The sequence below is a fragment of the Cydia splendana genome, chromosome 27 (genome assembly GCF_910591565.1).
Source record: "Cydia splendana chromosome 27, ilCydSple1.2, whole genome shotgun sequence".
Lineage (NCBI taxonomy): Eukaryota > Metazoa > Arthropoda > Insecta > Lepidoptera > Tortricidae > Cydia > Cydia splendana.
The window spans coordinates 2,370,295-2,395,978 of NC_085986.1; the positions used below are offsets into that span (position 1 = coordinate 2,370,295).

Consider the following 25,684-nt stretch of genomic DNA (forward strand, 5'->3'; position numbering starts at 1 on the left):
ATACCTAAAACATTGCAAATTTAAGAATATTTAAAGCTAAAAAACAGCGCATTTAACCAAAATACAACTGAGTAAACTCTAAAACACCCCAATCAAATCGAATCAAATCATGTAAAATCCCCTCAAAACGAATACTCAAAAATGGACAGCCGCAGCGACAGTCCTATGGACTCCAACCGGCAAGAGACCGGCAAAACCTCATTCCTCATCGAAGACATCTTATATAGAGGTCAAATAAAACCTCAAGAAAGGAGGTTTGAATATGAAAGGGAACCTAAGCCATATTTCCCAGTGCCGAGTGAAATACGGCCCGTGGCGAGAGAGGGGTCGTATCTGCAGGTCATGGGCGCTTTAGGGGCGTATCTACACGCACCTAATACGTATAAGACTGTGGAGGCTCCGTATTTTCTGTCACAAGGTAAGGACTTGGATTTTATGTTTTGACAATTCCTATCCCTATTATAAATGAGTGATTTGCAAATAAAATTGTTCGTAATTAATCTTATTAGTTAAGTCTGACAGTGATTAGTCTTAATTTATTTAATTAAATTGTGTTACGAAAATTAACCGTTTAAATTACCGTTATTATTCATTCGATCTCCCTACTTAGAAGTGTCTAACCTGTCAACTCCTATTATAACCCATGATTTTTCTTGTATGCATAATGATATATTAGACTGTCAATGTAACCCCATATCTCGTGTTAACTGTGTAACGTATTTAGGTCTCAAAGTTGATGAGCATTTTTCCTGGACGCACCATGTCGATTTTATTTATAGCAAACTTAAAGTATTACTAGGAAAATTTTATTATCTGAGTTTCAAAGTACCTCTGCATATTCTAAAATATTTATATGTATCTTTAGTTGAATCGATAATTGGTTATGCACTTGACTGTTACGGATTAACAACTAAAACTAATTTAAACAAGTTAGAATGTATGCAAGTTAGATTCCTAAAACTGTTAGTTAATAATAAAACTAGAGATAAAAATAAAAAAGACTATAGAAATTTGTTTAAAGTATGTAATATTCTTCCGGTGAGCCTTAAGCATAAATATTTAATTTTGTACAACAATCATGGCAGTCGAGAGCATACCCAGTTATACCGTAACGATGTTTGTGGAACCAGGTCGGTGTCTGCGGGCAAGTTTGTTGTGCCGAGGGTTACTAATTACTACGGCGATAGATGTCTTCATAAAAGCCTTCCCTACATACTCAACAGCCTGCCCTCTGACATCAGACAGGAAGCCAATAAAGTGAAATTTGGTAAAAAGCTGCGTAGTTACCTCGTAAATCGCGTTTAGTAATTATTAGTAATGACAGATGTAAACTTTAATGTAATATAAGAGAGTAGAGACTGCAAGATCCCACAGTCAAACCGTGTAAACTGTTTTGTGGGACATTGTATTTGTATAAGCTGTATACTTTTATGTTAATAAATAAATAAATAAATAAAAAAATTGGATTGTATTTTAATTATCAAGATTTATTGTACTTAATTTATAAACATAATAAGTTTATAGTATGATAACACACTTTCATAGTGCATATAACTTAAATAGAAATAGCTTAATTGCCGTAACTCAATGGAATTAATCAATTAACTTTTGACTAATTACAAGTACTTAATGTACAATTTTTTTGCAATTCACTCAAATGCGAAAGTTATTTTAGTTCGTTGAATTGTAATTTCATTTCGTTGAATTGTATTTGGTTTAATCATCTACCATATGTTAAAGGACCATAAGGTCCATAAGATACTAACCTTTGTCTACTCGTGCCCTTCAGAAAAAAAATTATTCTCTTGACAAAGTAGAGTATTAATAAGTATATGGATTATTATTGCGGTTTTATTTTATTTGTAAAACTAATTTTGTTACTGGCTATTTAATAGGTATAAAGGTAATAAGATGTTTTTTTTCACTTGTCTATAATTTATACTATGATATTTATTTTTTCATAAATTGTGAGTAGATACGTGTTAATGTACCTATAAACTAAACGACTTAGGTAGTAGTAGATAAAAAAAAAAACTTTTTTACTTTTCTCGGCACTGGAATTCATCCGAACGTCCGAACCATGCTTAGATGAAATCCGTAGTTTTTTAAAGCCTGACCAGTAATATTATCTAAGTCAAGAGGGCTCTTTTATCCTCAATTAAGTATACGGTGTCAGTTCAGTGTGGTATAATAATAAAAAAATATTTCCAGTGAAATTTCGCAACATGGCACGTGATCATATATTACTTTAACTTACCTTAATCAGATCCATCGGGTCTTCCATACAATTCAGATTCACGTTTTTTTTTGTTGGCAGGGGTGCCGTACCACGCTTTATTCACGCCGTCCGAGCTCTCTTTGTCAGCCCTGAAGCACTGCCGACGGCGGAAGGCGCGGACAGTCTTCTCTGACCCACAGCTCACAGGTGAGTGACGGCGGGGTGTTGTGAGTGACAACCCTACCTGTAAGTGAACGCTGTCAGCCCTGAATTGCCGACGGCGGAAGGCGCGGACGGTGTTTTCCGACCCACAGCTGACTGGTGAGTGACGGTGGGGTGTTACTGTGAGTGACAGGACAACATTGACAACCATGACTATAAGTGACAACGCTGTTTATAAGTGACAACCCTGAATTGCCGAGATCGATGTCAGGGTTTTTAGAAACCTTAACTACTTAATTTTTTTATACAATCTTTTTAATGTTTGACGATCCTTTTGTGAAATTCTTAGTGTTAAATTTGATATGTATAATAATCCAATTTTATTATGGAATAATATTAACACCAATAAATTGCTCTGATAATTAGATTAAGATTAATTACGATTCATAAGAGCTTGTTGCTAGGCCTACATGAATAAAGTATATTTTTGATTTTGATTGATTTTAATAACCACTAGAAGCTATTAAGAGCTAAAAGTTTGGTGTTGGGCAGAGGAGAGGGTACAGCACAAATCGGGTGGAACAGAATGCAGACTTTTATGCAAACGGGGAATTGTTTAGGCTACGTACTTTATTTATCACTTGTTAATCACGTTAATATTGCTAACCGATTTAAGACACAGTTTTTTAAACATTAGTGCAAAAATCTGTATGTTTCAACCGTTCGTTATTTTATAGCATTAGAAAAAAGGTAAACAATCTTGACGTGTCTTTTTATTGAAAAACAAATTAAAAAATACTGCAAATATGTAACAATTATGAATCATATACGATTATTTACATTCTTTTTCTTTCATTAGTAATAGGTAGTTACCTACTGATTATTAAAAAGCGTTTTTCAATTAAAAGACACGTCAAGATTGCGTAGTCTTTTTCTAATGCTAAAAAAACGAACTATAGCAAGTAGATCCGATAAATGACATGACATGTGTCAATTTAATATGTAAATAACTTTGTAGGGTTGTCACTGATATTCTTTAATCAGACAAAACTAGGTATAAAAAATATTTCATTAATGAATTTGTTTTACTAATAATAACACTTAGATAACAATATCCTTTATAACAATATCCTTTTCTTTCTCAGTCTCTAGAAATGTTCCACCCTGTATAATTTCATTATAATTCGGTAGCTGATACTGTACTGTACTGTATCCACTTGACCGTCCGACGATAGCATAGTATCCGAAAAAAATATGCTCTTAACCGTCCGCGGGAACCTTACTATCCAAAGGGGTGGAAGAATTGATTTCAGAGCCATCTAACGGAATATTTCGGCATTATTTCCTAATTCTCTTGATGGGACAACGTAGCCTAATAAAATAGTTAGCCCTAAAAAAAATTAGATGGCAGTGTAGTCATAATTTTTGTAGAAAGTTGTGAATGCGCTGCGCGGGGCGTGCGTCGCTAAAAAAACCCGGACGGTTGACAGGAAAACAGTCTCGCGGGCCGGACGGTTGAGTGGGTATACAGCTAAAAAAATTGTCGTTGACAGGTCTCGAGAAGCGCTTCGAAACGCAACGCTACCTGTCTACTCCGGAGCGCGTGGAGCTGGCCGGGGCCCTCAATCTCTCCGAGACCCAGGTCAAGACCTGGTTCCAGAACCGGCGCATGAAGCATAAGAAGCAGATGAGAAAACAACAACAACGAGGTAACATATTAAAGAACCGGCCAAGTGCGAGTCGGACTCACCCACCGAGGGTTCCGTACAAATTTAACAATTTTTTTTCTTTATTTTTGACAAATTTACAGTTTTCATATTTTTTCCTGTATTTGTGGTGTAAGACGACATTACTTGCAAGATTTCATAGTTCTAGGTCAACGGGAAATACCCTATCAATTTTGATTCCTTTGAGAGTGTCGAAATATACGTTTTTGCGGCAAGTTTGACTTTTTCACAGCTTCAAGGGACCGTAGACCTGAGTATATGGTTTAAATTTCAACTCGATACCTCCACGCGCTCCCGAGATAAAGGGTATTGATAGACAGATGGACGGACGGACGGACAGACGGACGGACAACAAAGTGATCCTATCTGAGACAAGAGTTCCGTAGCAATAAGATTACGCCGTAGCACCAGCAGCGTAGCCGTTTAACCATGGAGACATATTACTTAGGGCACTAGATAAGTTTTGCAATAGCCAAATACCTATGAAACAAAGAGGTGGCCTATCATACCTATATACTTTTTAAAACTATATTTCCATAGACAATGATTGGCCGGAAAATATTTGTGACGTCCCACGGTCAAAGGTACCTTATGGCGGGTATGGAGTTATGCATACCCCAGTAATCTACAATAAATAAGCTATCGATAACACAAAAGATCAACCTTCTAGGTTGCGTAGTTACAGAGATATGATTTTTTGAAAATAATGTTGTGAAATGAGCAACTTTACGATAGAGAAGTTTTAAGTTTAGTCGCCTAAAAAACTATGTTCCTGAAGTAAGTTACATAGTTGACTACAAATAATAATACCTTATATATCTGAGATTAAAAAAATATTGCGACTTGTTCTGTAATGCAAATAGAAACTTTTGATATCGACTGATTTATGTGTATACTAACCAATCTCTTGAAAATAAAGTTTTATTTCATTTTCACGATTGATTGCAATGAGCTCTCAAGATTTAAATTTTATCTATTAGAAAACGACACTGACAGACAGTTTAAGCAACAAACAATACCGATTTAGAGGTGAAAATGTATTTTCTGACTTTTTCATATAAAATCACAAAATTGAATATTTTTACTTTTAATGTCACACACAATCAATTTTTCTGAGCACATATGAAAGAAATTCTGTCATTCAAATGAAATAAATCCTAAAACCCCAACTAAATACTATATTTAACCCCTTATGCCACTTTAAACTTACATAACAATAACAGTATTTGCTCCATACATTTACGAAAAGGTACCTTATGGAAATAAATCTAATAATACATCACTAGTAAATATCAATCATATTACAGTTTATCTTTTATGAATAGAAAATATTAATTTACATTAAACTGCCCCAAATTTAATTAGTTCTTCGTCATAATAATCTTAAAAAAGACCAATAATTTGTATGTAATGAAAAGGTACCTTGTGATTAAGTTACATGATGAGGCATGATGATGATGGAACAGTTAGGATAAACTAATAATATTTTGGTAATGGTATAAATCGTCTATTTCTTATCAATAATATATTTCGGTTTCTATTGAAGATAAGCGGCATTGAGGTTCAATGACCTCAGATATTCCATAAGGTAATGCGTCGGGTATTGGCATTTTTCAGCAAACCAATGGCTGATTTACTGCATGCGACCAAACCAAATGAAGATTATTCTAGTTAAGAAAGACTTGACGAGAGTAACTTTGGTATAATAGCAGACTACTTGGATTTGTGATGTCGGTCTATGTACGGTCATAATATTTGCGAGGCGCCCCAACCAGAACTGAAATTATCAAATTAGTTTTGCAGAATGCTAATACAGGAAATTGGTAGAGAACTACCAAACTTCTTTTCCCGTATTGACTAGTTTTTTTGGGAATTTTCAATCTTTTTTCCATAAGGTACCTTTTCTACTAAACTCTGAGACGACATTACTAGGCTTATAACTAACTTATAACAAAAATAAAAACAGGTAAACAAACGTTACGCATTAAGGTTTCAGATCACACAATAAAAAAAAATTGAGCATTTTTTCACCTCTTTACAAAACATTTCATATCTCCGAAACTAGAAACCCTCATAAGGTACCTTTTCCCGTGGAACGTCACATTTACTTTCTTTTTAAATTTACTTAGTTGTAGAGTTAGACCAAGAAAAGTCCGCAGCGCTTTTGATAGCCCACGCAGTGCAAGTGTTATTTATACGTCATCATTTCATAGAAGTTTGACGTTTAAAATAACACTTGCACTGCGTGGGCTATCAATATCGCTGCAGATTTTTCTTGGTCTAACTCTAGTACAGTTTAATTTAAGCGACTTGTGTTATGCATAGATTTATAAGTTAAGTTACTGCAGTCATAGAGAAATACTCCAGTAATAAAAACCGGCCAAGAGCGAGTCGGACTCGCGCACAAAGGGTTCCGTACAATGGTATATGCGTAATGACGCAAAAAACGGCGAAAAAAACACGTTTGTTGTATGGGAGCCCCACGTAAATCGTCCCTAGGCCACGCTGACGTTTTTGAAGTTAAAAAAGTTAAAATTTAAAAAAAAAGTAAATGTTTTCCGGCCAATCATTATCTGTGGAAATATAGTTTTAAAAAGTCATCTCTTTGTTTCATATTTGTCTGTTGCAAAACTTATCTATACTGGGTCAAGCAGATCTTGTCAGTAGAAAAAGGCGGCAAATTTGAAAAATGTAGGCGCTAAAGGATATCGTCCCATAGAACATTTGAATTTCGCGCCTTTTTCTACTGACAAGATTTGCTTGACCATCTATAGTGACCTAACTATTTCGATTTGTAAAATATAACACACATTTCCAGCTGCGCCGTTTGTGCTAAGGCGGTATATTATTTAGATACGAAAACAAGATAAAAATGTAATTTCAACAACGCGTACATTTTGTGCGTAATATATTTACGTATTTATCTATTCTCTCACAACAATTAGGTACACCACACTAACATTGCTCGCTCGCTCGATAGTTTCCAACTAAGTTGTCAAGAATTCCGGCAAGTTCTGGGCAAATTGCCGCTATTATATCTTACCTGGGCAAAGTTGGAGTTTCGAAACTATGCAGTCTAACATCACAGAACAAAGTGACTATCATATCAATAGTAACGGATGAAAATACGCGTCGAAATAATCTACCATACTATACTTTAGCTACACCAGGGATCGGAACCGGTATTTTTGCAAAAACTTCGAAATAACCATATACCGGGTGTGGCCTGTAATACGAGCAAAAAATTTAACTGTAGGCTGTACTCCTCATACTTACCAACATTAGTCCAGAAACTTTTAAAAATAACTTGTTTGTTGAACAAAAGTGTCGTCGTTTGAGGAGTACAATCTATGTTTTAATTATTTGCTCGTGTTACAGGCCACACCCGGTATGTATTTCGAATTATTTTATACCTACTACAAATAGGGGTTTTTCTGTCATCTATAGATCAATAACTATTTTGTGTATTTTTTTCAAGATTTTAGACCCAGTAGTTTGGGAGATAAAGGGGTGGGGGGATAGTCCGACAGACATACAGACAGCCGCACGAATGATACTATAAGGGTTGTAGCAATAGCAATACCCTTTTTTGTTGTCTTTTAGGTAACGACTTCGTATTACTAGATTGCCCAATTAGAAATGAAATAATTAACAAAAAACGAAATAATACCGGTTTTCCATCTCATACAAAAAATATCGGTATCCAATCCCTGCTTTACACTACTTATTTATAGCTTTACAAAAAAATATCTCTATAGGTATGCAAAATATTTTTTTTTCACACGATATTGAGTTTTCCATAGGGATAAAAGAATCGCTGTAAAAATATCTTGCCCAACTAAGCGCCTAAAATTATCTGACATTTTATTTAAAATTTGTAGACCTCTATTAACGTGTCATTTATTTGTAGGGTTCCGTATCCAAAGGGTAAAAAAGGGATCCTATTACTAAGACTCCACTGTCCGTCTGTCTGTCTGTCACCAGGCTATATCTCATGAACCGTGATAGCTAGACAGTTGAAATTTTCACAGGTGGTGTATTTCTGTTGCCGCTATAACAACAAATACTAAAAAGTACGGAACCCTCGGTGGGTGATTCCAACTCGCACTTGTCCAGTTTTTTTTTGGTAACTAACCTTTAAAATAAATTATACCTAAATCCATATTCATCCTACGTCCCGGCTTTTGCCACGGCTCATGGGAGCCTGGGGTCCGCTTGGCAACTAATCCCGAGAATTGGCACTAATAGGCACTAGTTTTTACAAAAGCGACTGCCATCTGACCTTCCACCAGACCAATCCAGAGGGTAATACTAGCCCTTATTGGTATTAGTCCGGTTTCCTCACGATGTTTTCCTTCACCGACAAGCGACTGGTAAATATCAAATGATATTTCGTACATAAGTTCCGAAAAACTCTATGGTACGAGCCGGGGTACGAACCCGCGACCTCCGGATTGAAAGTAGCACACTATACCACTAGGCCACCTGCGCTTTTTAAATTATACCTAAATCCAATACCTAGTTATTATTAAATACTAGTGATGTACCGACTATTGATTTGGCCGACTAGTCGGCTAGTCGGCCAGATCATTAGTTTCGTATAAGTTCAGGTGAAAAACAATAGTTTTGCTCCTTTGGTTGCGCTCTTCATCATCATTTAGCTTGGCTAAAAGGTGTTCTCTACAGGTTCAAAGACCTATCACAAGAATCCTCGTTCAATTTCTGTCTTTAGTTCTTTTATTTTGCGATCCTGAGCAGACCGTCAGTACAGCTTGTAGGAGGTATTTCCAAGGCTCTATTTCCTGTACGTAGTTGCCAGTTAAGAACCTATCCCCTGTGGTCAGCGTCTTTACGAGCAACGTGCCGTGACTAAGTCACTAAATTTTGCAATAACATTAATAGTTCTTCATGGCTCCACCATTAAAATAAACAAAATTGAATAATAATTTAAAAAAAAGACTATCACAATTGCATATGAAATTACACGAGAATCAGTTGAGATCGACCTGTAGAGGAAAACACCAGCCCACCAACATACGATACCTAACGATCAAACGGTAAATTATATGAACAAAAGTTTTTGTATGCACCCTGAATAGGTATTTTAGTAAAATATACATAAAACGTATGGTAAATATTGACAGTTGATTTCTTTTTTTTTCAGTTTTTCTTTCACTAATAAAGTGCCGACTAATCGGCCATTTTTGCCGACTAGTCGCCGACTAATCGCCGACTACAAATGTGGCCGGATAGTCGGCTTTCCCGACTAGTCGGCGGCTAGTCGGTACATCCCTATTAAATACCTCTTATATTAATTCCGTCTCGCACACACCTAACGATTTCACAGAGACGACATAATTACTAAAATCATAATGAAGACGAAAATTAACGTAATATCGCGAAACATCCCATTAATGAGGCTCTTAATTGAACGACAATTTTCATTAGCGAAAATCCTCGCTGCTCTCCGTTTTCAAAATGGCGCTATTTTAAAGGCCGTTTAAGGACTGTAATTAAGAAATTTTATTGCTTTGTAAAGCTGGTTTTTAGGCTCAAAAGATAAATTGAAGATTATTGACCTATGCTTTAGGGTCTCCGTTTTGACTTAGGCATAATGCATTAGTAGGTATCTCCTCTACAGGTCGCAATATATAAAGTTGGTCAAGCAGATCTTGTCAGTAGAAAAAGGCGGCAAATTTGAAAAATTTAGGCAGGAAGGGATGTTCGTCTCATCGAAAATTTGAATTACGCCTTTTTCTACTGACAAGATTTGCTTGACCATCTATAAAGTCATAAAACATTATCGAAAAAGCTTTCTCAACAATACACACATTTCAAAATAGGGTATTTGACTACTACTATGCTACTACATTTTGCTACTATGGAATTTATATTAAACACGAGCATGTGACGTCACAATCAAATTACCTACTGTTTATACGGGTTTGTAAATTGAAATTGTGTCTAAAAATAACTGCTGTCTACGTTTCTCTATTAATCTTCTGGTGCTTTATTTCATACGTACTCGTATATTTATTTATTTGACGACCGGTCTGCCCTAGTGGGTAGTGACCCTGCCTATGAAGCCGATGGTCCCGGGTTCGAATCCTGGTAAGGGCATTTATTTGTATGATGATACAGATATTTGTTCCTAAGTCATGGTTGTTTTCTATGTATTTAAGTATTTATATATTATATATATCGTTGTCTGAGTACCCACAACACAAGCCTTGAACTTACCGTGGGGCTTAGTCAATTTGTGTAAGAAATGTCCTATAATATTTATATTTATATTTATTTATATTTATACATGGTGTAAAATAATATATTTCAAATACAGTCAAATACCCTATTGAGATTCCCAGTTCTTTAAAATCAGGCAAGTCACCTCTAAAATCAAAGCAAGTTCACTCGCCCTGGCAAGCTCCCATAATTGCCCGTACCAACCTCAAAGACGCCCAAATTGAATTACGAACACCGCTTTCCCGCCACAATTCAAGACGTTGCCGTAACTAACTTACTCCCAAGATGGCCGCCTGCGTTGCTAGGCAACCGATCCAACGTCTTGGCTCAACCGGCGTTCGAATAACAACCTTAATGAGTAGTGTTAAAGTTGAAACTTGAATAACTTGGTGTTTTACAACGAATGAACGTCTTGGAAATATGGGTAGGGGAATAAAGGTTTTATTACATTTGAGTAAAGTTGGAAATTGAATGGTGATTTACGAGGGGTGGTTCAGTTTCGACATAAGGGTCTCGTATTATGTGCTTGCTTGGTCTGATATTTTTAGTAAAGAATCTAACTTGAAATTATATTAATAGAATACTTATATGAATATTATTGATTTGGTTTAAAAATAAACGAGAGATTAAGGATTATTATTACCTATGTATAGGTAGGTACTAGGTTTTAAGTAGGTATCCTCTTTCCCTAACCTTTTCTGCAAATTTAATTTCTTTTTCGCAGGCAATGCAGCAGTGGACTTTACGAAACACACCCCACAGCAGACAGAATGTAGAAAGGTACCTAAGTAGTTATTGTGATTTAAATGTAATACAAAATACAATACAATATAAAATATAATAAATGTAATAGTTCCTAAAACGATGTTGTTAGACATCGTACAGAAAAAATGTTTTTGGCAAAAATTTCGTTTTTGGTAGAAGCTGTTATCGCTGACTGTACTTTTTTTACACATGCAACTAATGATTTTTATTAGATATTCTAAAATTATTGAATACGTATACCTACCTATGTATAAGAGTAACTTTGCTTAGTTGGGCAAAGTTGTAAATCTATGGGGCAAAGTTACCAATATTTATTTGTTTAAAATTTTATTTTATTTTTATTATACCAAATTAACTGCATTTAATCACTCGTCATAATTATTATATTAGTTGTAACTAACCGTGAATATAATAATAATATTTTCCAATGTCTCCCATAGACGGACGACACCCGACTAACACACACGTCGGACTCCGAGAGCGAGCACAGCGACAGCGACATCGACATTGTTGGCGAGACCAACTACACGCGCTACAACACGTAAATACACGTCTGTCTGTCTGTCAGACTGACATTTTCACAACTTTTCCATCCTCATCACATGGCAATCCTCAACTGTGCTTCTCCAGAAACTTCCTGCCTCCAACTATAGTTCGGTTTTTTTAGCATTAGAAAAAAAGGTAAACAATCTTGATGTGCCTTTTTATTGAAAAACACTTTTGTAAAATAAGTCACGGCAAATATGTAACAATTATGAACCACATACGATTATTTACATGCTTTTGCTTTCATAAGTAATAGTTACTGATTTTTAAAAAGCGTTTTTAAATTAAAAGACCCGTCAAGATCGCGTAGTCTTATTCTAATGCCAAAAAAACGAACTAGAAACTGTGGAATGAACTGTCGCCTGCTGTGGTATTTATGGACCGAAAGACCTTCAAAACTTCAAGAAAAGAGCGTTTTCTCGTCTTAAAAGGCCGGCAACGCACTTGCAACCCCACTGGTGTTACAGGTGTACATCGTGTTTGTGATTTGTTATACACAAAAATGCTGATATTCTTTAGTTTTAAGAATTTTAAATATAGACTTTTTGTAGAAATATGTATAGTTCACAGATGTGTGGGAATTAAGTTAAAATAATAGTCGTTGAGTGCAATAAAAGTATGTAAATAATACATATGTAATTTCGTGTGCTAGTTAATTATAATACTGTATATAAGATAACTTATTGTTCTGTAGTCTCAGTGCTTCTTAGCACTGTAATCCATTTTTTTCAGTCACTGCGATGATTTTAAGGCAGGAAACCCCAAATATTTTATTTATGATTACAATTTAAGTTTTGTTCCTTTTCCAATTTATGCGCACTATATTGAGCATTTATTAAGTTATTATTTTTTTAAAGCAACAACAAGTTTATTTAAGTTATCTATTAAGTTAACTTAAAGTCGGATGTAAAGCGTAATTTATAATATTGTGTACTTCATTCTTTTTAACATTATTTTCAAAATTGTAATAAAAATCCCTTATAGTTTCGTTATCATGTCTGTCCATGCGCCATTTTGCCAGCCGATTACAAGCTATGACTATAAAATGTAATTTATTTTCATCATCATTAACTTAAGAGTTATTCTCTTGTCGGTGGAGTATCTTCCAGCTTTCCCTATCTTGCGCCAGCTCTTTGACTTTTTGATACGACATGACCCCTACTTCTTCTTTCACTTGCTCCAAAAAGCTGCGTCTGGGTTTTCCTCTTCCCTGCTTGCGTCCTATCCGCCCCTCCAGGATAGTTTTAAAGAAGTGGTCGTGTCGTATTAAGTGTCCAATCATTTTTCCGCGTCTATTTGCAATGGTGTTCAGGATAGCTCTCCTTTCATTCACTCTTCTTAGCACCTCCTCATTCGTTATCCTGTCTCTCCAACTAATACCTTTCATACGCCTCCACCACCACATTTCAAATGCTTCCATTCTCTTCAATTATTTTACAAAATAATATAAATGTAAATACGTATAGTTTACTGTGAGCTCAATAATAGGATAAGATTAATGTTTCCATAAATATATTGGTTAAGTACTTCTAGTATAGGTAACCTCTAGAAAAGGTACCTAATTAACTTTTGAACACGAGCAATGTAGTTACTCATTATTGGGTTACTAATAACGAAAGTGGTAACTATATTAGTTTATTTAATTTATTGCTAGAAACCTTATTAAGTGAAGGTATTAATTACCCTAAGAGGTTATTACCAGCGAAAGGGTAGCTCTTCAAAAAATTTGATAGAGATTTCTTCGTAAAAATAAACAATATAGTTGTTTACATATACGGTTGTTACCAATAGGTATTTTCGGTTAGTTAAAATAATGTGTATAGACTGAATAGTCTACTACATACTGATACAAATCAAATACTTAGGGGTCATCCATTAATTACGTCACACGAATTTCTAGGTTTTTTGACCCCTCCCCCCGCCCCCCCTTGTCACATTTGGTCACATTTGGCAAACCCCTCCCCCCTAGTGTGACGTCACATTTTTTCTACGAAATCGCCAAATCGAATTAAGTAAGTACCTAAGTATTATTAATATTTTATCAAAATATTTTTGACGATATAAATATTAGTAATTTTATAACCCAAAACTGCTTAGGAAAGAAAATTAAAAGAATAAAAACGATTATCGTTTTAACAACTTGTTATTTAAATGTACAGCGAATAAAATAATTTAAAAAAAAAAATCGGTTACTGATGAAGTTAAAGTGACGTCACAAAGTTTGTGTCTCCCCCCTCCCCCATGTCACAATATGTCACATTTTCTTGACCCCCTCCCTCCCCCTAAACGTGTGACGTAATTAATGGATGACCCCTTACCAAATAATAGCCAAATGTAAAATATTAAATATCACCACTGCACTTTGATGGTGCAAAGTTGCAATGCATGGGCAAACTTGTCCTAACTTACTCGTATATAATGTAATGTACCATGTTAGAATTATACCTACTAGGAGACAGTCAGTAGTATAAAGTGTTTTTCTAGTCACATTGTTATTTTGTTTTTAATAAATATCTAGTCAATAGTAATCCGTATTAATATCTTATCTATATCTTGGTCATGATTGTATTTTTCAATGGATAGCAAAATCATACAACGGGTAACATTTATTACAGGAAACATGAAAACACTTCGTTCAGAATAGAAAGAACCACGGAAGAACAGTCAATTAAACTCTTTTTTAAGTTGATTTTTTAACATATTTTAAAATGCTTCAAAAAGTTTTGAATATTACTACTTTATTCAGAACTATTTTACGTATTGTCGAATTGAGTTAAACCAGAAATCAAAATAACCAAGTGTTTTTACGGTTTTCTGTACCTTATGTTTCATGTTGTAGGTATATAATTATATACCACGTTCCAAATAATATATAATTATATTGGTTACCTTTATCTCTGGTTTGTGATTGACTTATTACTTATTGATTTTAACCTTAGGTATCATACCATAAAAATCAAAATCCATTACATATCATATCATAGAAGTTTTTTTCAATGACAATATTTGGTATATAATTATGTAGACGTAGAGTATCAATCAAATACTTACATGATTCTGTCAATCACAATTAGGACTAATTAATGTATTCAGCCCTACCTCGCATGCTTTGGAAACTCATTAAATTTAACGTATTTTTTTTTTAATCCAAGTTTTAACTAAATTTTGATTTCCAGTTACTGCGTGGTGGAACAGTATTAACAATTACCGACGTTTTTTAAAACATTTTGTTGTTATCAAGTTATTGCATGTCGAAAAACATCTGTCATGGAAAATCAATGGAGTAAAGTTTAAAATAAAGTTATTCGTCTTTTATTTTAATTTCCTTAAATTCCATCTCACTATTTCCAGCGATACTTAAACGCAGTATGTAGGTAGGTACCTAATTTCGGTTAATAACCGGCTATTAATCGGTTTTTCCATACAATTAAAAACAGGTTTACATTCCCTATAGTTTGTCAAAGGACTGTCTCATTTCAATCATAGATAGAGAGAATCATATTATCTTTGTCTTACACTAGTACTAGCACCCAAAAGAAAAGGCCGAGTATAGTTTTCCTGGTCCTTACTGACTGACAAATTGGTTTGACCAACTATAGTACCTACTTAAATGCAAGAGATATTCATTGAGAGTCAAATCAATATCCACAACAACCTGTAAGTATTACTGCAATATACTTACTTACAATTACTGCTGCAGTTTTTTTGAGAAGTTTTCACTATACATAGTGAACAGGTATGCCAAGGGGTCATGACATTGATGCATCAAAGGCGATTTGTTTACAGAGAGCCTATTACGGCTAAACGCGAAAATCAAAATCGGGTCATCTGCCTCTCTATCCCTCGAATATGCAAGAGATAGAGTCTGTGCGAAAAGAGAAGAGTCGTGGAATGTATGGGGCCCAATACCCTCAAATGGCAACAAAATCCTCAAATGGGAAAACATTACATGATCAAATAATGTAGGTTAATGTCAGGTCGTTCAGTGATAGATCCAGGTGGTTCTTTATTTGGTTGGTTAATCAATAAATGTTATAACTACCCGAAAATGTACTAATTATTTTTTTACTTTTATTTAAGTACCTAAAGATACAAAGTATAAGCACCGGGTGCCTTTGTAAGTTTTCTACACCGTGTTTTTATTGAATTCCGTTAACTTCGGGGTATGGTTAAGTACGTTTAAGAAAACTAAATGGCATAGTTAATTTTGAAAAAAAAAAATTTTTTTTTACTTTTTTTTTCAGAAAAAATCATATTAAAAAGTAATTAAATGTAGCATATAGCGTTGTTGTAACACGGGCATTACATTTAACTAAACCAAACAATTGAAATCTGTGACATATCAATGTCAATTCGAACATCGATCGACCGAGATTTTACTTAAGTTTAGTAGCAAATGTATGAACTCATTCTAAACACTAATCAATATGTAAACCGGCCTTAAGGCAAGTGTACAAGCTTGTAGAGGCCTTATAGGAAAAAATAAAATATTGATTATCTTCGAAATGGAGTTAATTAGAATATCGGTGTCTTTGGGAAAGTTACTTGATTTAAGCTCAGGTATGCACCCTTGAAATTAACGGAAATCAAAAAAAACACGGTGTATAATTATGGGACTAAATGGGCTATAAGTAGCTAGTCGGATAATGGCCCTAAACGCTGCAAGAATTAGCTGCAAAGGTTAACCGTCGCCAGGGGACGGGTTGACATTCAATACAAACTGTCACCCCTTCTGGCAGATTTTACGGGTTAAAAAGCCAGGTCCTTCTAAGCTAACTCTGCACCGACTTGCATAGAACAAAGTGAGGAAATGTCATTACAAACGTGATATTTTATCAGATCACAGGGCGAATCGAATCGGACTAAAAAAAACTGTTTATATTTAAATCATTAAGTTATTACTGCCGTCGCAGGCTAAGAGGAGAGACGTATATTACAATAGGGTATTTGACTACTAGTCAAATCAGTTTCTTTTTTCGAACTATCAAAACGATTTTGCTACTATGGAATTTATACGAAACACTAGCATGTGACGTCACTATCAAATTACCTACTCTTTATAGTTTTATACGGGTTTTAAAATAGAAATTATGTCTAAAAATAACTACTATTAACCTTCTGGTGCTTTATTTTATGTATGGTGAAAAATAATTTATTTTAAATACAGTCAAGTACCCTATTTTAGTGTGCTCATATCAATGCAATATTTCTAATATCAACGGATTTTTCATCTTGATTTTTCATCTCCGATTTGCCTCGGTCTACCCTCCTACGAGATAAGTATACAGGGTGTCCCAAACTTATGGGACATGAAGGGGAAGTACCTTAAATATCGTAGATAGTGTATTTTGCTCAAAGAAGACTTTATGTTATTTTTAAAAGTTAGTAATTCTGCATTCATATATTTTCTAAAAATGACTTACTTCGTCTGGGAATCGAACCGACTTAAATGTCAAAAAAAAATCATCTTGCTTTTATGATGCCAATCGAAAGAATAGCTAAAAAATAATAACTCTGCTTAAGTAACATTGTATTTTAAAAGAAAGGAACAACGTGAAATTAATCATTTTAATCAAATTAAAAACATACATGAAACTGCCGTAGTCAATTAAGTGGTTATTTTTTTGTAAATTAATTAATTAAATGCTCAAAATGTGATCCCTCTTGTCTTACGAAAATCGCTGTTGATTTTCTTATCATTTTATGGTGAACACTCGATGTGATATGGCACAATTCTGTTTGCAACTCGCCTACGTTCTCGTATCGCTTTTTGTATAGCATATCTTTCACGTATCCCCAAAAGAAGAAATAATTCACCATAAAATGATAAGAAAATTAACAGGCAGCGGACTCATTAAAAGATTGGCGATTTGCGTAAGACAAGAGGGATCACATTTTGAGCATTTAATTAATTAATTTACAAAAAAATACCCACTTAATTGACTACGGCAGTGTCATGTATGTTTTTAATTTGATTAAAATGATTAATTTCACGTTGTTCCTTTCTTTTAAAATACAATGTTACTTAAGCAGAGTTATTATGTTTTAGCTATTCTCTCGATTGGCATCATAAAAGTAGGGTGTTTTTTTTTTTGACATTTAAGTCGGTTCGATTCCCAGACGAAGCAAGTAATTTTTAGAAAATCTATGAATGCAGAATTACTAACTTTTAAAAATAACATAAAGTCTTCTTTGAGCAAAATACACTATCTACGATATTTAAGGTACTTCCCCTTCATGTCCCATAAGTTTGGGACACCCTGTATATAGGTAACTAAGGTAACTAATAAAAACAATGTTAGACTGCAGACGTCAACTTAATTTGATAAGATCAAATCAAATCAACATCTTGTAACATTTAATCAAATATCAACTCTATAGAAACAATTTAGGGGCAAATAATAGTCGGCCACAGAATTTAATAAACTGTATTCACCCTGTGGTGATTCTATTGGTAACTCTGCACCGAGAGGACACTCTCCGCATAGAATATTAGTTTTTTACGTGACTGATGAAATGGAGTCAAAAATTGCAACTTTGCCCGCTTTACGATATTTGTCGAGTTTGTTGCTTGTACTTATAGGTACATAAGTTATTTAATTTTTTTATCTGCAGCAAAAATTACAATTAATGTACGGTCGGAGCCCCAACTTAAGTACCCACGTCGCGATACTAATTGTATAGAAAAGTGAATAAGTAGGTACTAGGTTAGGGAACCGACTGTACAGTCAGCTGCAGAGATAACAAACATGCGATCATTGCGATCGATGGGCAAAGTTATGTTGACAGGGCAAAGTTGCCTTTTTTGAAAGTAGGTATTCCTAATACCTTCAAATTGTAGGATTTCTGGTTTGGTTAAAGTGGCGTTGTGTTGTGTCGGAGGCCAAGCCTTATTTTGGGTCGCTGAGCCAAAGGAGTTTGTGGGTAAGTAAATATTTCTCCTGATTCTAAGCCTTTTAAATAAAATTACGTCTTAAGGTGATTGTCAATATAGGTATGGTCAAATTCTAATTGAAACTTTTAGGCGCCAAATATTTATGTTTTTTTTTAAACTACACCTTAATTTTGAAAAGCATACTAACAGATGTTAAAATTGAGCAAGTAGGCACTCAACAATACATTAATATGAAACCAAAGTAAAATCACGAACCTGTAATAAACTTTAGATTATCTCGTAATTAGATAAAACGAAAAGGTCAGCTAATATCACCTTTTGAGTGTCTACCCTAAACCTGAGTCGCTCAGAAGCAAAATGTCATATCTCAGTAGAAAATTCCATTCGATTCTAACCTTTTATTTGTAGATAACCAGCAAAGTGGATCAAAGAGCGTTCTGGCTTGCAATAACGACGAATTACCCTTGAACAAAGTTACTAAAATACTCAAAATAATCCAAAGAATAGAAGAAAGAACTTTAGGCGTATAAAATAAGGTTACAAATTGAGTGACTTAAGTTTTAAAAGTGCAAATATATTTTGGTATTTAAAGCTTACACAAACTTAAGAAAGCGCTCAAAAATTAAGAAAAATAAATAACCAACCGTATCTCCTTGAAATAAGGTCGCTAGTTGTGTAGCGTTAGTTTATAAAGCGCTGATGCGATTTGGCGTTTTAGACAATAGACGGCCATATTGAATTGTCGCGAAATGAAGGGGATCAAATACAACTCTTTTAATTTTGGAACAGAAGCTTCAATATTGTAGTGATTCGATTAGGGTGACAGGTTTATGCAATGGGTGCCGTTCAATTTTAATACAAACATTTTGCATAATTACATTTAACTACTTTTAAAACTCATAATAAACATAATGTATAGAAACAAAATCCATAATATTATTCGTTATAATAATGAAATTACAGAATGTTCTATAATCATAAAAACGTTCTTTATAACGATCATTAGGAATAATATTACTTGTTATAACATACAACTTAAAATGTAGAACTATATTTTAACGAATGATCGGGTGACATAATATAATATGACATAAACTATAAAACAACTTACATATTCTACCTTAAGGCAGGTCGCCGTTAGGTACGACGACGAGCGAAGCGAGGAGGAGTGTTAGGTAGAACTGCGACCCTACAGCGCGCGAGCCGAGCGAGCGAAGCGAGCGTGCCGCGGCAGCGGCCGGCGAAGCGCCAGAACCGACTTATTTTATAATAGTACACATTTTATTACCCTCTTGATCATGAGAGGAGGCCTGTGCCCAGCAGTGGGGCGTGTATAGGCTGAATTATTATTCTCTTTATTTATTTCTCATCTTAAGTTAGGTTATTTTATAATATGAATATAAAAGTAAAATATAAAAACACTTACAAAACAATAAAAAAAATAATAATATAAACACATTATAAAAAACCTAACCTAGGGTGCCGCCAGCAGCGGGGCAGGGCCCAAGCTACCGGTGGTCAGGACTGCAGAGAGAGGAACCGGCGGACTATCCGCGCCGTGTCCAAGATCACCGCCTTCTGCATCTGACCCTTGATCCAACCACCTAGCGAGAGTCTCTCAAGGTGTTGGTCGAGACTCTTCGCTATTAGACCGTTTACTGAAACGACTATCGGGACAATGATCGTCGAATCAACATCCCACATGGCGGTTATCTCGTGAGCCAAGTCTAGGTACTTACTGGACTTGTCCTTCTCGGCCTTCACGAGATTCTCATCATGGGGGATGGTGATGTCAACGAGCACGGCCCGACGTTGCGATCGATCTATTATCACAATATCAGGCTTATTGGCTACAATAGTCCTGTCAGTGATGATAGATCGATCCCAATAGAGCGTGGCACGACCATTCTCGAGAACAGGCGCAGGTAAGTACTTGTAGTACGGTACTTCGCGGTCCACAAGGTCATATAGAAGACCAAGTTGCTGGTGAATAATCCTGGCTACGAGATTATGTCTGTGCAAGTACTCGCCGTTAGCAAGATGAGAGCAACCGGAAATGATATGCCTGAGTGACTCTCCGGGACGGCGGCATGCCCGACAGATGTCGACCGTACCGTCCTTCAGGATATATTTCCGATAGTTGTTCGTCATCATCACTTCGTCCGCAATTGCACAGGCAAAACCCTCGGCTTCTCCGAAGAGGTCCCCGAATCGTAACCAGTTCACCGACGCGAGCAGGTCCACATCGGGTCCCGTGAGGGCCTTGTAGAACCGCCCGTGTAGCACCTTACTCTCCCATGCCGCCTTGCGATCCGCAGTACTTAGTACCACAGGTTTGCGCCAGTTCTCGTTTGCCAAGGAAAGCGGCGTGAGGTTCCTATCTACTGCCACCACATCACGATGCATCCCACACTCGTTGTTAAGGAAATAGTTCCTGAGATTGTACACCTCGTGGTTGTGGAGATCCTTGGCGTTTAGGAAGCCTCGGCCTCCACACTTCCGTGGGATGTACAATCTCATAACTGACGAGCGTGGGTGTAGCATGCGATGTGCGGTGAGCAGTGATCGGACCCTCCGATCCAGGGCGTCCAGCTCGGTCTGAGTCCACCTTAGTATGCCAAAGGAGTATGTGAGTAGGGGCATTACCCAGGCGTTGAAGGCGCGCACTTTGTTGCCTCCTGACAAAAGACTGTTAAGGACTTTTGTGAGCCGACTGAAAAAGCGCTCCTTCACCGACCGTCTAATACCCTCGTCCTCAATACCCAACGACTGTGACATACCAAGGTATTTATAGGTTTCTGATTCAGAGATAGATCTGAAAGACATTGTCTCAGAAAGTTGTAAATTTGTTGAATTTACAACCCTCCCCCGCTGTACATGCATAACCGCACATTTATCGACACCAAACTCCATGTGGATGGCACTACTGAAGACTTCGGTGGTTTTCAGTAGCTCCAACAAGTCTTGGCTATTTGGTGCAAATAATTTGAGGTCATCCATGTACAGAAGGTGAGAAATGACTTCACCCTCTCTCCGAAGCCGGCAACCTAGTCCCAAATCCTTCAGCAGGGTGCTGAGGGGATTCAAAGCTAGGCAGAACCACAGGGGACTCAGACTGTCGCCCTGAAAGATTCCTCGCTCAATCCTTATAAAATCCTGCGGGCCAGGGTGGTCATCCCAGCCTCCTGGTTGACGAAGGACTGTGGTCCACTGTCTCATACACGCGCTTAGGAAGGCTCTCAAAGCTGCATCAACTTTTTACAGCTCTAAGACCCTCCCCAACCATGAATGAGGCACCGAATCATAGGCCTTCTTGTAGTCAATTCAAGCGGCCGAGAGGGCACCCTTGTTCCGCCGGATTTGTTGGCAGATGGTCATGTCTATGAGGAGGAGCTCTTTAGTACCACGGGACCCAACCCTACATCCATTTTGAGCGGAAGCCAGAATATTGTTTGCGACAATGTGCGCGTTGATTTTTGCTCTCAAAATGGATGTAAGGAGCTTGTAGAGTGTAGGCAAGCATGTGATGGGTCTGTAGTTCTTCGCTTCCGTGGTACTACCGGACTTATAGAGCAGGAAGGTGACACCAGTTGTTAAGGAAGGTGGGAGAGAACCAAGCTCGAGGGCTTGTTGAAATTGTGCTGCCAAGCAGGAGTGCGAGCATCGGAACCACTTTAGCCAGAAGTTGTGCAATCCATCCGGCCCAGGACTTTTCCAGTTCTGGGCCGTGCGGATGGCACAACTGACGTCATCGGGGCTGATGGTGACTGTCCCCATAGGTTCGATGGACTCGCACTCACGCTCGACAACACTCATCCAACCCCCCTCGGTGTGTCCGACAGGCACCGACCAGATGCTACGCCAGAAGTCGGTCATGGCAGTAACATCCGGCGGCTGCGTGTCGGGTGTACGAAGGTTGGTTTCCTCCCACTTTCGGTACACCTTCCTTTGGTCACCTTGAAAAAGCCGATTCTGCTGAAATCGATCCACACGCTCTCTGTAGCGGCGAATACGGTTTGCCCATGCATAGACTTTCTGCTTTAGAAAGTCGATGCGCTCTGTGACATTGGCCATGTAGTCGCGGGGCCTAATATCCGTCCCCGCGAACGCCTGGTTCACAAAGCGCATTACTCGGGGGCGATTGTTGCCCCCCCTGAAGCAGATCAGCTTTGCGATGAGAGTCCTAAACGAGGTGATACGTCGCTCGATCCGCGCTTGCCATGCAGGGACACCTCCGACGGTCCTAGGTGCACGTTCAGCGTCCGGGAACTTGACGCGAGCAACACGGCACGCCGCGATGGCTCCGCAGTACATGATCGAGTGCGTATCATCTAAATCTTTACTAGTCCGCAAATGTGGTTCTAGTAAAGCGTTTAGGGCTCCCATTAGCGCTAGATTGCGTCTATTCATAGGCAGACGTGGTAATCGGGGCCTAGAGTTGGTTGTGGCGCGATACTGCGTAATCGCCTCTTCCAAAGTCCTCCTCAGTTGCTCATTAGCAGTTGTACTCACATTCTGACTCGCGAAGTCCCCCTCGTCGGTACAGAAATCAACCCGTGGCGCCCCCGGTGCCAGGTCAGGTGCGGGCACCGGATCCGGCGACGTGGCGGGCAGATCTCGCACCGAGGTGGAGTCCGCGCGAGCAGAGAGAGCCTCCTGGCGAAGCCGATCAAGTGTTGCGTCATCCAAGCGCTTTAGCCGCTGAATGACGCGCACCTGATCCGATAATCGCTGCTCCGACACGGTGATGGTAGGTTCAAGAGCCTGAAACAGAGGCAGTATTCTCGAACGATAGGCTGATAGCTGTGTTCCCCCCTCTGTAGCCCCATAATAGGCGCGCATGATTATTATGTCTGTCTCTTACAAATTCTCCCGGTCCCGGACATTTGGAAGGCGGCCGGGGTTTTATGGAAAAAGAACGTTATGAGCATTAAATAGTATACAAAGTGATCATTATACTGATTGCCTGTTATGCAAATACATTAATATGCAACTGAATTATTATTATTTCTGAAATTATGCACTTAGTTCTTATTCATTTTGTTTTTATACTAAATAATCATTTCTGCATTTCAAAATTATGCAATTCGATATATGCAAAATGAAAATTCGAAAATAGTTGTTATTAAAAACATTACACACCCTTATGCAATACCTTGCCATGAATATACAAACAACTCTATTTTGCTATACTTATATCGACCGGGATATGAACCGTGATTACCTTTTTTATTGTTCACCTTTTGTTTGTTTTGTAGGTAATCACGGTTCATATCCCGAATGAAATGAAACTAACCGTGAATCATTCAAAACTGTTAACGAAGCATTCCATGAAAATGGTAAGTCTAGTTTTTTTTAACCAAAATTCTTTATTTATGCAATACCTATCTAGGTACGTGTAGGACAAAGTATTGGCGTAGTTTGCATGCGAGTCGCTTACGAAATAAATGGTTTAGTTCCGAATTACTTGATCGACTTGCGTATTAATAAGACAACAGTGCTGGCGAGTCGAACCAGTCTAAAATGTGTTATCGAGATGCGTAACGAAGGCGCGTTATCGAAGAGCGCACCTTCACTGGTTTTTTGAGCGTTGGACTAGCGCACGCTCAGGTGCCAATTAGAATAATTAAGTCCCTTTTTTGCAGGTAAATAGACCGTAGTTATGCAGAAAACGACCAACTCAATTTTTTTATCAATGCAGAAAGCGACCAAAAAGCTACAGAATTAGGGTGTAAGTCACTTTGACAAAAATAAAAAGTTAATCGCTTTCTACAGAACTACGGTCAATAGCAAGTTTGGTTTTACTTAACAATAGACAAAGGATTAGCAGTTCGGGGTCTATTACGAATCTACGGACTATACTTACATCTTATCTCGCACTCATACGTTGGTGTAAAAGTATTACACAAGGAGAGAGATTTTTTTAAACCCGTTTAGATTTCTGTAATTTTTTTACCCTACAACAAATAATTATAATTATTCAATTGTTTGACATGTTTTGTTTTGTACATGACGAACCTTATTGGGAGACACAATTAATCTTATTAGTTTTAAATTTATAATGTAATTTTCGACGATCATGATGACAAGATAAACATAATTTTGACGAATGTAGCAAATTTATAGTGTAATTTTCATCTTGAAATAAAGAAATTTAATCTAATCTAATCTAAGGTAAAATTCTCGGACTTTTATAATGTTTTCTATCTAAGCACTAGGAGGATCTCTACCAGGATTAAATTAATCCCGTTAAAAGAGTTAACACTTATCACATAACACCATCCAAGCTTTTACGCGCTCCGTTTGATCCGCAATCTTGCAATAACAGGTGTATTAACTCCGTTAAATAGAGGGTTCTATTATACCGTCTGGCTGTATTACACCTAATTATTAAATACTTTAAGCTTATAATCATCATCATTCGGTTACTCTTAAATATATAGTGCGACATAAAATAGTAGAAATAAAATAAAATGGAACTAATAAATTTCCATACTAAATTGTTGCCATTTTTAAGCATTTTACGTCAAAAGCGCCCTCAATTATTTTCTACATTATTTTCTACAATTTCTTGTCGGACATACTACTACATATATACTTGGGGCAGTAGGGTCGGCGCTGCATGCTTATTTTCTACATTTCTCCTCCTTCTAGCTTAAGCCATACAGCGCCATCTACATTATCTGTCGAAATCGAAACAAGACATTGTCTTAACCTCGTCTGTGTGTGATAAGGACCCCGACCGATTTTTTTCTGCTCTATACAGCGCAACCGAAGGTAGCCCTCGATTTTGACCATCACACAAGGTTAAACTTAACTAGTGTCCGACCGAAACATGTTTTTTTTTGCCGAAATCAAAGGTTCGGCTTTCCGAAACCCAAAACTATCTTGGACTTGTAAAAATCGTTGAAAAAATGTCATAAAACCGCGCACTTTTATACGCATATTAAGTTAAGACTGCACCGACCGTCCAGTGGCGCCCTTAGTAGGGGAATTGTGTTAGAAAACCAATTAATTTCTGTATACCTATATCTGTATAATAATAATGCTGATGTCCTGTTTGTTACCCGACTTAGGGTCTTTTTCACATTCCTAGTTTAGTTTCAAAGTAGGTACCATTTCGTAAGA

At 36.9% G+C, this 25,684-nt stretch overlaps 1 protein-coding gene across 1 annotated transcript; it reads left to right on the forward strand.

The window, feature by feature from the left end:
• The first annotated feature begins 136 nt into the window (after positions 1-136).
• LOC134803692 (brain-specific homeobox protein homolog) lies at positions 137-11,660 on the forward strand. Its single transcript, XM_063776484.1, has 5 exons — positions 137-418; positions 2,318-2,425; positions 3,934-4,089; positions 11,075-11,130; positions 11,556-11,660. Exons 1-5 carry the CDS (start codon positions 142-144, stop codon positions 11,658-11,660), a joined length of 702 nt encoding a protein of 233 aa, XP_063632554.1. The 5' UTR covers positions 137-141.
• Positions 11,661-25,684: the final 14,024 nt, after the last annotated feature.

Coding starts and splice junctions, on each gene's coding strand:
- LOC134803692 (XM_063776484.1), top strand. CDS start 142: ATGGACAGCCGCAGCGACAGTCCTATGGACTCCAACCGGCAAGAGACC. Junction 419..2,317: donor TCCGTATTTTCTGTCACAAG/GTAAGGACTTGG, acceptor TTTTGTTGGCAG/GGGTGCCGTACCACGCTTTA. Junction 4,090..11,074: donor GAGAAAACAACAACAACGAG/GTAACATATTAA, acceptor TCTTTTTCGCAG/GCAATGCAGCAGTGGACTTT.